Source organism: Taudactylus pleione, unplaced genomic scaffold (genome assembly GCF_031769625.1).
Source record: "Taudactylus pleione unplaced genomic scaffold, aTauple2 ptg000244l, whole genome shotgun sequence".
NCBI lineage: Eukaryota > Metazoa > Chordata > Amphibia > Anura > Myobatrachidae > Taudactylus > Taudactylus pleione.
Window position 1 is genome coordinate 9,041,985 of NW_028284646.1, and position 13,124 is coordinate 9,055,108.

The 13,124-nt window shown below is 43.1% G+C and overlaps 1 protein-coding gene across 1 annotated transcript in view; it reads right to left on the minus strand.

The window, feature by feature from the left end:
* Positions 1-13,124, minus strand: part of DLGAP2 (DLG associated protein 2) — a 415,366-nt gene that overhangs the window by 66,751 nt on the left and 335,491 nt on the right. The window contains exon 6 of the mRNA XM_088479755.1: positions 8,771-9,123. Coding sequence (XP_088335881.1) covers positions 8,771-9,123 — 353 coding nt within the window. The remainder of the gene's footprint in view (positions 1-8,770; positions 9,124-13,124) is intronic.

Genomic DNA, 13,124 nt, shown 5'->3' on the forward strand with positions numbered 1-13,124 from the left:
CTTGAGATCCTTGCTGAATCAGGCCCTATATTTCCTATCACATGTACACACACACATACATATACATATACACTAGGGTTAATTTTTGTCAGTGAGAGCATCTTTCCCCAGAGTCATTTATTAATCCAAACGGAGATCATTTATGTGCATGGGACAAATGCACTACTCCTAGGGGTATGCAGTCATGAAGCTGACGGTCGAAATGCAGACTGCCAGCTTCCCGACTGTGCAATCCCGACAGGGGACTAATGATAGGCGTCAAAATCCCGACGCCTATCATTATCCATATGCCGAACGAAGGTAAGCCGGGCGGCAGGCGTGGACAGCCGCTGGGGGAGGGTTAGTTTAGGGGCTCCCGGGGGTGACTTAGGGATAGGCACCCCCCCGGGAGGGTTATAGTTAGGCTAGGGGAAGGGGGTTTAGGGATAGGCACCCCCGGGGGGGAGGTTAGGGTTAGGGCCCCCCCCGGGAGGGTTAGGTTTAGGCTGCGGGGCCGGGAGGGTTAGGTTTAGGCACTTATAAGGGAGGGTTAGGATTAGGCACTAGGGGGGGAGGTTAGGGTTAGGCACCCCCAAGGGAGGGTTAAGGTTAGGGGGGAGGAGGGTTAGGTATAGTTAGTTTACTTACCCATCAGGATTTTCACTGGTGCTGGTCTTCCGGCGTCGGGATTTGAACCGCCGGCCATAGGTCCGGCAGTCATTCATACCGATCCCCTCCTAGGGGCATATTTACTAAAGTGAGAGTTTTTAGAAATGGAGATGTTGCCCATAGCAACTAATCAGATTCTACTTAACATTTAACTAGCACCTTCTAGAAGATAATAGCTAGAATCTGATTGGTTGCTATGGGCAACATCTCCACTTGTAAAACTCTCACTTTAGTAAATTTACCCCCTAGCCTCTACACGGATTCCTCTGAGAGTTGACTCTTTCCTAGTATATTGATATCCCTATTACAGATTTTACCTTTTTCCCACAGGTACATTCATTGGTTTAGTTCTGGGACACCTACTGCAGGGGTGATTCCTGAATAATGTATTCAATTATCTATTGTGGGTGTATTATCAGGCTGAGATTATTTTATACTGTGTACATTTATATTACTTAATTCCTTTTGTGTGATGACATGAGTAATTTACATTTTAATAAATAAACTATATATATATATATATATATATATATACAGAAATCTCTTAGATAGTGCTCTTTTCTGGTCAACTGTCAGGGTTTTACAGTATATATATATATATAGGTACATTTAGTACCATATCGAAATTCATAAGATAACATGTAGGTGCATACTAAAATTATGAGTTGCACCTGAATTTATTATTATTGATTATATATTGTAATAATAATAATGATAGACAGTGGGATGGACAAGGTGAAGCAAATTTCCTTTTGGCTTGAAAACCTTTTTGGTAGACAACTATCCAAATAAACATGGAAGAGACAAGAGGGCAATAGTGAGGAAAGGGGCAGGAAAAACAGACATGAGGCAGGAGGTATGAGGAGACAGGCAGAAGGCAGATTTCAATCAGTAAAACAAGGAGGAGATATAAGGTGGACATGAGACGTTTCAATAAGCTAAGAAGCAGAGGAGCATGCAATGGAGATCTCTATAATGGTAGACAAGTCAGATCCACTGCTGTCCTGGAAAAGAGAAGTAGTCGCTCTGAACTCTTATAGCAGAATGGCTGGGAACAAGGTAAGTAGTTCTTATTAGTTTCGGCCTTCCTTGGGATACCAATGGCAGTCACAGTGAGAATTTGGATACTAAGTGATTGACAGTCCGTGTGCGTTTATGGGAAGTAATGTGGGTGGCTAGTCAAATGTGGGTATGTCGCACCCATTTCATGGGCATTTCGCAGCCAGCAACTGCGTCTGTCTGGGAAAGTTGCACTGGCCCCAGTGGCTTAGTTCTGACAGACATTCTGAGCAACCAAAGGGTTGCTCAGAAGATCGATGTGACGACTGATGTGTAATTGATGACCTCTGAATCAGGCCCATAATTACAAAGCTTTGTGCTTAGATCATGAAAATTCCCACTTAGTACACTGCTTACAAGATAGCCTTCTATGAAGGAGCTCATTGCAATGCAGAACTATAAGTGGATTGATGCTCTGGCAGGCTGACTGGAAACATCAATCCATTAGCTGGATTACTTCCTTGAAGCAGCCCTGAACAGTGCCTTTATTTGTTATTCTTCTGGAAAATTAGAACATGTTTAAATCACATATGATATTATAGCAGAGTGGTGGCAATTAAGGACCATACTATTAGTTTGGACTTGGAGGATTCGTGCAAGGGGATAGGAATACATCTAGTTATTAATAGCACTGCAGTGACTTATTATAATACAATCTTACAGTGGAAACAATGGCGTAAAATTCATCCCAGACGCCCGGAGGCAAGTTATAATTTAGGTCCCCCCCTAATAAAAAGGGGAAAATAAATATGGTGCATTTCTATCTATCTATCTATCTATCTATCTATCTATCTATCTATCTATCTATCTATCTATCTATCTATCTATCTATCTATCTATCTATCTATCTATCTATCTATCTATCCACACAAAAACACTAATATAGAATATGTGAATTTGTTTCTATCAGACCTATTTACTAAAGTAAATTTGCAGGATATCCCCCCAAAACACCCTTTTTTGGGTATATATAGCTATGCGTTAGTCACAGATAAGATAGTGACCTGTATACTGCAAGTAGCATGAGGCTCAGAGTCCTCCTGATGGAGGTGAAAGCCACCCGATGTGGGGTAGGGAGCCCTCCTGATACCCCAGATAGAGGGGAAAACCACCTGATGTGGGGGCTTTGAGGACTGAGTTTGAGTCAAGATACTGTAAGACTGCTACTGTGGTGGAACATATTTCCAGCCCTAAGTGGGGTGAATATATTTTGGGCAATGGAGAAGGTGCCCCTGAGTGGAAATGCTTGTAATAAAATAATATGTGTAGCATAAATATAAACCTACAGTAGAAAGGCTAATCTACTAACATTGCATATAAGTGTACAACTTGTAGTACACTATAGCCGTCACCCAATCCGTCACTTGCCTTTGCTAATAGACTTGCACTCCACAGATAAATCCAGTACTCATTTTTGACTGGATTTAGTGGTTCACTGTAAATACTGAACCTAAATGCAGCCCTACAGAACTATTTTTATACATTATACTGTAATTATACATAATACTGTATATTATGATTTAAAAACTAATAATGATGCAACTATTTTATTATTATGTGTTTTATTTATAAAAAAAAAACCATGAGCCATTTTGCCAGCTAAAGCTCATTACCAAAGGGTTGTCCTATGTACTAATGCAGTTACTGCTGGAGTTAGATGGCACATGCGTAAGATGGCAATTTGGTATGTGCATGCACATGATGATGACAAAGTGGTAAATAGCTCTTAATGCTTCATGCAAGTACTATATGTGCAAAGAAAGTAATTACTTGCTGCTCAGGATTTTACTTCTGTTTTTCCCATTTTAGCACTCCTTCCCATTAACAAAGATTCATTGCTCCCAACTATTTCAATAGGAAATTGACAAATTAGCAACCAGAGTACAGGGGGCCTGATTCAGAGCCGCTCGTAAGCGGCCGCTCGTTCGCTCTGAGCGATGTTTGCCCAACTGCGCATGCGTACGGATCATTATACGCATGCGCGAACCAGTCAGTGCGGTCGAAATTCATGTGCTCGCAAAATAGCGAATGCCTGATAATTTGAGTGACAGAAAGAGACGTATGTGGGTGGTAACAGGGGAAGGTGCTTGAAAACGGGGAGTGGAGATCCGAACGCAGGCGTGCTTAAAGGTCAAAACGGACATTTTATGGGTGTTCATTATTAAAATAGCAGCGTCATTGACCACGTCACTGGGTTATTTTATAGCCAGAACTGCTCGCAAGATTGTGGTAGCAAAAACCAACCACAAGAATAGCGAGCAGTTCATACGCTGGTCGATGTACTCGATTAATCTAATAAATAGCGGACATGACGTAGGATGCGAGCGGCCAGGGGGCGTATTTATCCAAAAAACGACCGCAAGTTTTGTTCGCTCGTTCAGACCTAGAGGCGTGAGCAGACCGCAAAGAGCGAACGGTTCATTTGAATAGCCACCCCTATTTTCTGGACGAGCGAGTGCTAATTGCGTCCGGCTCTGAATCAGGCCCAGAGACCTATACTATCACCAGACCTATATCAATGTCTTAGTCTTAAGGTTGTACCATTATTGCTTTATTTTTGTAAAAGACGTGAATAAAGGGTGGTGAACCGCGCTCACTGATATGACTGTGGGGGTGGATTGAGGCAGGAGGGAGAGGGAAAGAGTAATGGGGGGGGAAGAGAGGTGGGGGGAGGGGATGTGCGTGTATCTGGAGGTATGGGGGTAGGTGGTGTAAGAGTGCTGCGCCTGTGGTAGGAGTACCTGTTCCTACCTAGTTTAGAGACTGGTAAAAGCTGGGTAAGGCGCGCTCTCTATATGGTGGGGCAGTGTGTAAAGTGCTTGGGTAAGAGTGATCTGTATGACAGAGAGACGTAGACGGTGGTGTTGGGTCAAGGTAATTTTATTGGTTTAAGGTAGGTAGGCACAATGCTACTAGAGGGTAATTGACCCAGGAGCAGTGGGGGGAAGAGCAGGATGGGTGCACGGGGGGGAAGGTGGGTAGACCCTTTTAGGGGGCTCTTTTTCTGTGCAGTTCTGGACCAGCACGTTGTCCCTGCTGGACCTTTGGTCGACAGTCTTAACGCCCGGCACAGTGTAGGTGGAAGTCTGGTAAAGATAGATGATGTGGCGGCGTCCCGCAATTTGTACAACTTACCTACCGGTAGGTGCCTGTGTAGGCATTGCGATTTGGGGGTGGTGGTCGGCAGTCTCTGATGGTATACAGCGGCAGGTTAGATGGCCGTTCTTGTTGTGCTGCAGCTACTGGTGCGGCTGTGCCCCGTGATGGTGGCACAGTTGGTCTTGTTTGCGCTGGCAGGGTGGGTCAGCGTGGTGGATGGAGCCTGGCTGGATGCGCAGGCTGCGGCAGGTCGGCGTCTCCGTGTTTGGGATGCGGGCCGGTACCTGCGTGTGTGCCACGTCGTGCAGCGGGACGGCCGGGTGAGGCTGTTCGGATGAGGGATGCCGTGTGTGTGCAGTGATCGCCGGCTCCTCGTGGTTCCTGCGGCTGTTGGCGCCCAATGTGGGGCGAGGGCGGGGAGGCTGAGAGCCGGGCGTGTCACGGTCACAAGGCGGGGGTGCCGCTCGCCGGAGGTGCTGGCAGCTCCTTGTGGTCAGCGGTCGCTGGGACAGCAGGGGGGTTCTTCAGCAGGAAAGAAGGTTTCCAGGACGTGATGGTGGGTGTGTGTCTCCACGCCTTGTGACCGTGACACGCCCGGCTCTCAGCCTCCCCGCCCCCGCCCCACATTGGGCGCCAACAGCCGCAGGAACCACGCGGAGCCGGCGATCACTGCACACACACGGCATCCCTCATCCGAACAGCCTCACCCGGCCGTCCCGCTGCACGACGTGGCACACACGCAGGTACCGGCCCGCATCCCAAACACGGAGACGCCGACCTGCCGCAGCCTGCGCATCCAGCCAGGCTCCATCCACCACGCTGACCCACCCTGCCAGCGCAAACAAGACCAACTGTGCCACCATCACGGGGCACAGCCGCACCAGTAGCTGCAGCACAACAAGAACGGCCATCTAACCTGCCGCTGTATACCATCAGAGACTGCCGACCACCACCCCCAAATCGCAACGCCTACACAGGCACCTACCGGTAGGTAAGTTGTACAAATTGCGGGACGCCGCCACATCATCTATCCTTACCAGACTTCCACCTACACTGTGCCGGGCGTTAAGACTGTCGACCAAAGGTCCAGCAGGGACAACGTGCTGGTCCAGAACTGCACGGAAAAGGAGCCCCCTAAAAGGGTCTACCCACCTTCCCCCCGTGCACCCATCCTGCTCTTCCCCCCACTGCTCCTGGGTCAATTACCCTCTAGTAGCATTGTGCCTACCTACCTTAAACCAATAAAATTACCTTGACCCAACACCACCGTCTACGTCTCTCTGTCATACAGATCACTCTTACCCAAGCACTTTACACACTGCCCCACCATATAGAGAGTGCGCCTTACCCAGCTTTTATTTTTGTAAAAACCTAATTATTTTTAAAGAAGTGATGATAAAAATGTCAGCTGTAATATAGTTGTTAATATGTGTGTACTATTTAATGTTGAGTAAATAGTATACTCCAGATACATTAGGCAGCCCAAGACTTAAACAGTACTTTGGTTTATTGTGTAGCGATGTGTCTGTACAGTCGTACTTACAGATACATACACATACTGTACCTCACAAAATTACAGAATCTAAAAGGGGGACAGAAAAGGGGACGGGACCTAGCATTGAGGGGCGTGGCTTAGCATGGAAGGGCGTGGCCTAGCATGGAAGGACGTGGCCTCAATACGCACCCCCGTTTCGTCACTCTGGGGACATGCTGAGCACTCCCATAAAAACGGGACTGTCCTGCCCAAAGCGGGACAGTTGGGAGGTATGCATACACTTGGTATCTTGATGGAGCAAAGCTTTAGCAGAATATGCAAATCAACAGCCAGTGATATATGCGGGTAGCGGTGCATACATATGCAAGAGGTATGCTTTGGCAGAATTCTCGCTCTGTGACATCAGCAGGCTGTCACCGGAGCTAAGTGGAACAAGTCCGTGTCACACTGTGGAACTCTTACACAGTGACAAAATTGCACCATGCATGCGCAGCAGACCATACTGGTGGCCATCTTGGTAAAGGTCTCATGCTTTCCTAAAAGAGCACCATGGAGACAGCACAGTAGCGCACTCCATATTTCAACAATAGACAGAAATGGGTTTATGAGTCTTTGGTCAATAAATCAAAACCAACACTTTCACTTTGCATCTTAACAAAATATGTTGCACTACAGGGGGGGGGCAAATTTAAAGTGTAAGTACATTTCAGCATTGGGAAGGATACTTTAAAATTATGGGAATTTCAGGAATTTCTGGGAGTTTCTCAGTCTCTCAGGAGAGTAGGCCAACCTCCTAATACCCACCGACTTCCCCAGTGAAGAGTGCGGTCTGGGGGCACAGTGATATGATTCATGCATTGTCCCCCTGTCCCCATTATGATACAATGCTGAAAATCGCAACAATGTACACAGCCCTCCACCTGGATCTGCCCCCTCTGAGAGCTCCGGTGGTGTTTGTGTTCTGCATGTATTTTCCCTGCAAGTAAAAAAATATTGCATTGTCTCGTTTGCATCTCAGCATGGCGTATCCAGATGTAAATGTGGTCCGATGCACACCTGTGAAGATTCATGTACAATGCAATTCCATGTTCATCGCCTCAGTATATACAGGAGAATGGAAATATCCATATACTCTCCCATATTGCAGAAGCACCCAAATGTAATGAAATATGTGGTTACATATTCCTACATAGTTTGCTACCTTGAGTCCAGAGGTAAATCTAAAGTGCCTTTAATGGCCTGAGCAAACTTTCAGTTGCTTGAATTTCCCAATTTTTCAATCTGAAGTTATGGAATCCCTTATATATATATGTACTGACACAAAATCATCAACCTGTATACATGTGGGTCAGGTCAGCGTTTCATTATTATAACAAAAATTTCTTCAGGACGTAATTTTTGTAATAAAAATGAAATCGTTGACCTGACCCACATGTATACAGGTTGATGATTTGGTGTTAGTACAACGTCTGTACCCTGGATGATTAGCCCTACGAGTGCCACTATTGGATTTGGACTGATTGTATCTTGTGGCTGGAGGCACTGAGGCAAGCTGTGGTTCTATTCTAATTGAGTGCCGGCCTGCTCTATTTGTTATATAATATATATATATGTTCAAAATTATATTTTGTTCATGGTATTCTGAGTGACAGGCACTCTGTCATACACCATACTCCATTAATAAGTCAGATTACAATGACTAAATATATCTTCTTGTTTTTGGTATACATATTAAATAGTAGCCAGGGGTGTATCTTTAATAGGTTCAGGGTGTGCGGTGCACACAGGCCCCTGGGTCCGGGGGGGCCCACACGGCAGACCCTGCACCCATAGTTTTTAAAACTAAGGGGTCTATTTACTAAGCAGTGTTATGAGACAGAGTGAAAAGTGATAAGAAAGTGAAGGTGCTAGCCAATCAGCTCCCAACTGACATTTTTTAAACACAGCTTGTGAGATGACAGTTGGAAGCTGATTGGCTGGCACCTTATCACTTTCTTATCACTTTTCACTCTGTCTCCTAACACTGCTTAGTAAATAGACCCCTTACTCTCCAAAGTCCCACGTCAGCAGTAGCAGCACTGCATAAATTGCCTGGAAAATGGCCACCGCGGCCATTCTCCTGGCATTTTGCGCATCCGCAGTAGGGAAATCACAGTAGACTCTTGGCACAGACTAGTGCCCAGAGTCTACAGCTGGGGCCAGTGTGCTGCCAACCGCTGGGGAGAGAGGAGGGGGTCCTGGATGGGGAAGGCACATGGGCCCCCTCCTCTCTTACTACGCCCCTGATGTTAGCTAATGGCAAGCATTTAAAAGAAAATATGTAATAATTATAAAGTGAACCAGTGGACTCTAATCTATGGCCCAACCAAAATAGGTTAGAAATCTCAGAAATAAAAACTTTTTTTCTTAATCTGATGTAAAATATCAATGAAGCCATATTACTATGCAACATAAATGAGTGGACTGTACCTGGATCCCTATTGAGGAACGGCGCTTCTTAAGGAACTCATCTGACTTGGTTACAAGAACAGCTTTATCACTAGTGCTCCGAACAGAACTGCCTTTACTCTCAGAAGCATGGCGCTGTGCTGCAGCTGATTCCAAGGCAAGATTCATGGCCTTGTTGCTATCCAAGCTGTCTGTGGAGTTGTAAAGGCCCCGGCCTTCATGAGGCCATGGGGATATCCTTTGAGTCCGGCTGTCGTGATAGGCATCCTGGGTAGACTCTGTGCTGCTTTGTGCTGTCACTGAGATTAGTGGCTTGGAGGTGGTACGAGGGGGAACAGGTGGTGGTGTTTTCTTATAGTTGGGGTATGAAACAGCTGTAAGAAAATAAGACAGGAAAAGAAAAACCATTATATTTGATACATGATAAACAAGAGTATACCACAAAATGAAGCTCTAGGCCTCAAGAAGGAAAGCGCTCAATGTAGCCTATTAATTAACATAATGTGTTACTAATTTATGGTGCTTAATATTAGTTGCATGTCTATTGTGATTTTCGTTTTGTTAAAATTCTTTTAAGTGAATTATTTTAATAAATTGATTATAAGAATTAATCTCAATCAGTTGAACAGGGCTTTCCTTCTTGAGGCCAAGAGCCTCAATTTGTGGTATAATTTTGACTATTTGGAGCTTAGCAACACTTTCTAGGGAGCAGCAGTTCAACTGTATTATATTGTCACCAGCAAGACTAGCACCCTCCGATTCTTCTTTTTTCTATGATAAACAAAAACTTATTGAAGCCAAAATATGTTTACTATTCATGGCATATATATAAAGTTTTAAAAATGGCTGTAAGCTTTTCTTATCATGTTGTACTTTATACAGTTTCGGGGCACAAACTTTTGTGTTTACTATGTTATACCACCTGTCTCCCACTTGTCACATTACCTGGAAGGTTTCCCACATGATTACAAAGTAGTGTTTCACCCAACATGATTATACCAGCAGTGCCCCCAAATGATAAGATCAGCAGAAACCCAACATGTGTATACATTTAGTGCTTCTAAACATGATTATATAATTAGCAGTTGTATTATGCATGATAATGAGAGCAGTATCAATAATCCACATGTTTATTATACCAATATCTGCCAAATATTGATTATGCTGGCCAAGCTCCTTACACGAGAAGTGACCACCATATTGCTTATGCCAGCTTTACCCAATTATAGAAACTAGACCACATCACCAAAATGATAAAATACACATCATCATAAACCACTAAAGCAAAGGTGGGCAAGAGGCAGTACGTGGGCTGCCCACAGTCCAATGAGACACAACGTTGTGGCTCCCAGCTCTGTGCCCCAATCTGACTTATTCTCTACTTTGTTATAAAGGCATGTCTAAATGGCAAATGTGGACATATGAGGAGGTCTTGTGGCTTATGGTAGCATATGAGGAGGTCAGAGTGCCATGTGGGGGAGTTTTGGAGTACATATGGGATATGTGGGCAAGTGTAGGTATTTTGTGGCAATGGGGAGTCTAAGTGGCATGTGATGAAGTGTGGTTTAAGTTGAGACATTTTCGGGTAAGTGAAGTGGGAGTGCTAATTATGTACTATTCTTCATTCGTAAAATTAATGTAAAGTGTGGCCTTTTTGAAGGTTGTAGGGCCATATATGAGGCTCTTGAAGTATGTTAGGTTGCCCATCACTTATCTAAACTATCTTAAAAATTTGTAAGCAGGATCTTATGTGCCATTATTATGTAGAAATGTACGCAGACCCTGGTGCTTTGATATTTATTATAAATCATCGTTGTGTTTTGGTTTTGGCAAAACCACCCTCAAGTGTTTTGGTTTGGTTTTGGATTTCTTCAGAAATTGATAAAACCAGTTAAAATCATGTAGAATGGATCTGTTTTTGTTCCTATAGTATTATTAAGATCAATAACATTAATTTCCATTTAATATCGACCACTTCAGAGTACCTGAGGGTGGGACTTAAATGTAATCCAAAATACACCAGATTCAGTTTTTAGATCCGAGTTCCAAAACATGGCGAGAAGATCCGATTTGGGACTTGGTTCTACACGGAACCACAAAGTGATCCAAGCTGGGACCCCGGTTCAACTCAGAAGCCCAAAGTTTTCAGCAAAACCAAACCGCTCATCTCTATTATAGTATGTGTTTACATTTTTGTGTGCCATCACAAATAGTCCAGTATCATACAGTGCAGAATATATGTTGGCCCTAATTAAAAATCTAAAAAAAAATACAAATTGCTTTCACAAAGTGTGGGAACCTTGGTATTGCTATAACACCTCCCCATTCCAGGAACTCTTCGTTGAAGTTTCCCTCCGCATCCCGACTGTCCACAAAGTGTGGGAACCGTGGTATTGCTATAACACCTCCCCATTCCAGGAACTCTTTCATTGAAGTTTCCCTCCGCATCCCGACTGTCCACAAAGTGTGGGAACCGTGGTATTGCTATAACACCTCCCCATTCCAGGAACTCTTTCGTTGAAGTTTCCCTCCACATCCCGACTGTCGGGATGCCGAACGCATCCCCATACGGTATACCCACGTGAGCAACTTTATGCCCATTCCAATAACCTCTGTTATCCTTTCTGACCAACTAGCCACTCAGGGATATTCTTACTCTGAAATCCTGTGTCCTCTTTCATTTCACTGTCACTTAGATCTCACTACCCCATATGCACATTTAACAGAACAGTGCAAATTGTTTTCTTTATTGAACAACCTTTACAGATTATTAGACTTTAATACCTTGTTTTACATCTTTTATTAGACTTACGCACAAGTAATGCTTCTTCTTTTGATGTGCTTACATAATTTAATATCATTGTCATCCTTATCTCTTCCAATACTGTACTCGATTCGTGCTATAATTATTATTTGTCCATTTCTTGTATGACATGGACTTTGTACTATAATAGACAAAAATATTGTCTCTGACCATTTTATACAACCCAGCTTTTTCCCAACTGATCATTTGCTTGTGATCTTGAAAATGTTTTGCTTTTAGGTTTCTAAACATGCTTTTAATATCCTGATCCTAGACTTTATATTGACTAGTCAGAAGCTGCCCACTCAGGCTTATTCTTGGTGCCACAACCTTGGTTTCCCACAGCAAAGCCCATCTTTCCTTTGTTGTGGTACCTCGTAAAAAATGGGGTTCCCATTAGTCTGTACCGTTGCCATTTTTAAAATATTTGCAGCTACAACTGAATCAGCACTTTACAATCCAACTCTGATCACCTATAGCTCATACGCAGCCAGCATATAAAATCTTTTCTCCCTCCATGTGACATGGCTAACGAGAGACCATTAGGATACGTGTAAACCAAAACAGATTTAGTTGACTTTGTAGGCAACTGGTGCACTCTGGTACTGTTTGGTGTAAGATTATTGTACTCATATAAAAATATACAACATACTAAACTTACATAGAAACTCAGACACAATTATATTAAAATAGTAAATTAAAAAGTTTTTAGGGCTCGATTTCTTTTTCTGTACAGGTTCATGTATACATTCAAAATGAATTGCTTGGAGGGCAAGACAGGTACAAAAGAACAACAGTAGGCAGGTATATTAGATAAAACTCACTAAACCACTTATATCTTATCAATCTAACAAAAGGGATAAACATTAATGTCAATAATTCTAAAATAAGACAATACTTTTATTGATTATCTGAAAATGAATGTAAATAATTATATTAGTATAGTATATATACATATATATATATATATATACACACACATAAAGAATATATGGCTATATATATATATATATATATATTATATATAGCCATATATACTGTGTGTATATATACACAAACATAGTATACATTATATACATATATATTAGGGAAGTGAGCCGGACCATTTTTGCTGGATTTGGATTTGGCTCTGATTCGTCGTCCAGCTTTGGATTTGCCAAACCTGCTGTGACTGGTTTTTATATTTGTATTTGGATTTTTTACAATAATTACCAAAAAAACTAAAATTACATGATTTGGGCTTTTTTTGTTCCTAGGGTATTATTAACCTCAATAAATTGTTTTCACCATTATTGGCCTAAGGTGGCAATGAGCTGGCTGGTTACTATACTAAGTGACAGAGCAACGGCACAGACACTGCAGTATGAGTATACGATCTCTTTTTCAGCTCCTGCCGTGGATTCTACTTGTAGAAATGGACAGACACATCTGGTTGCAGGTAAATATGTGTGATAGATGGATGTGTGTAATAAATCTATATTATATACTGTGTGTTTGTTGTGTGTTTTTTTACACATTTCTTTACAGGTGAACTACAGGTACCAGCGGGCCATTAATGCCCCGCATGCTGGT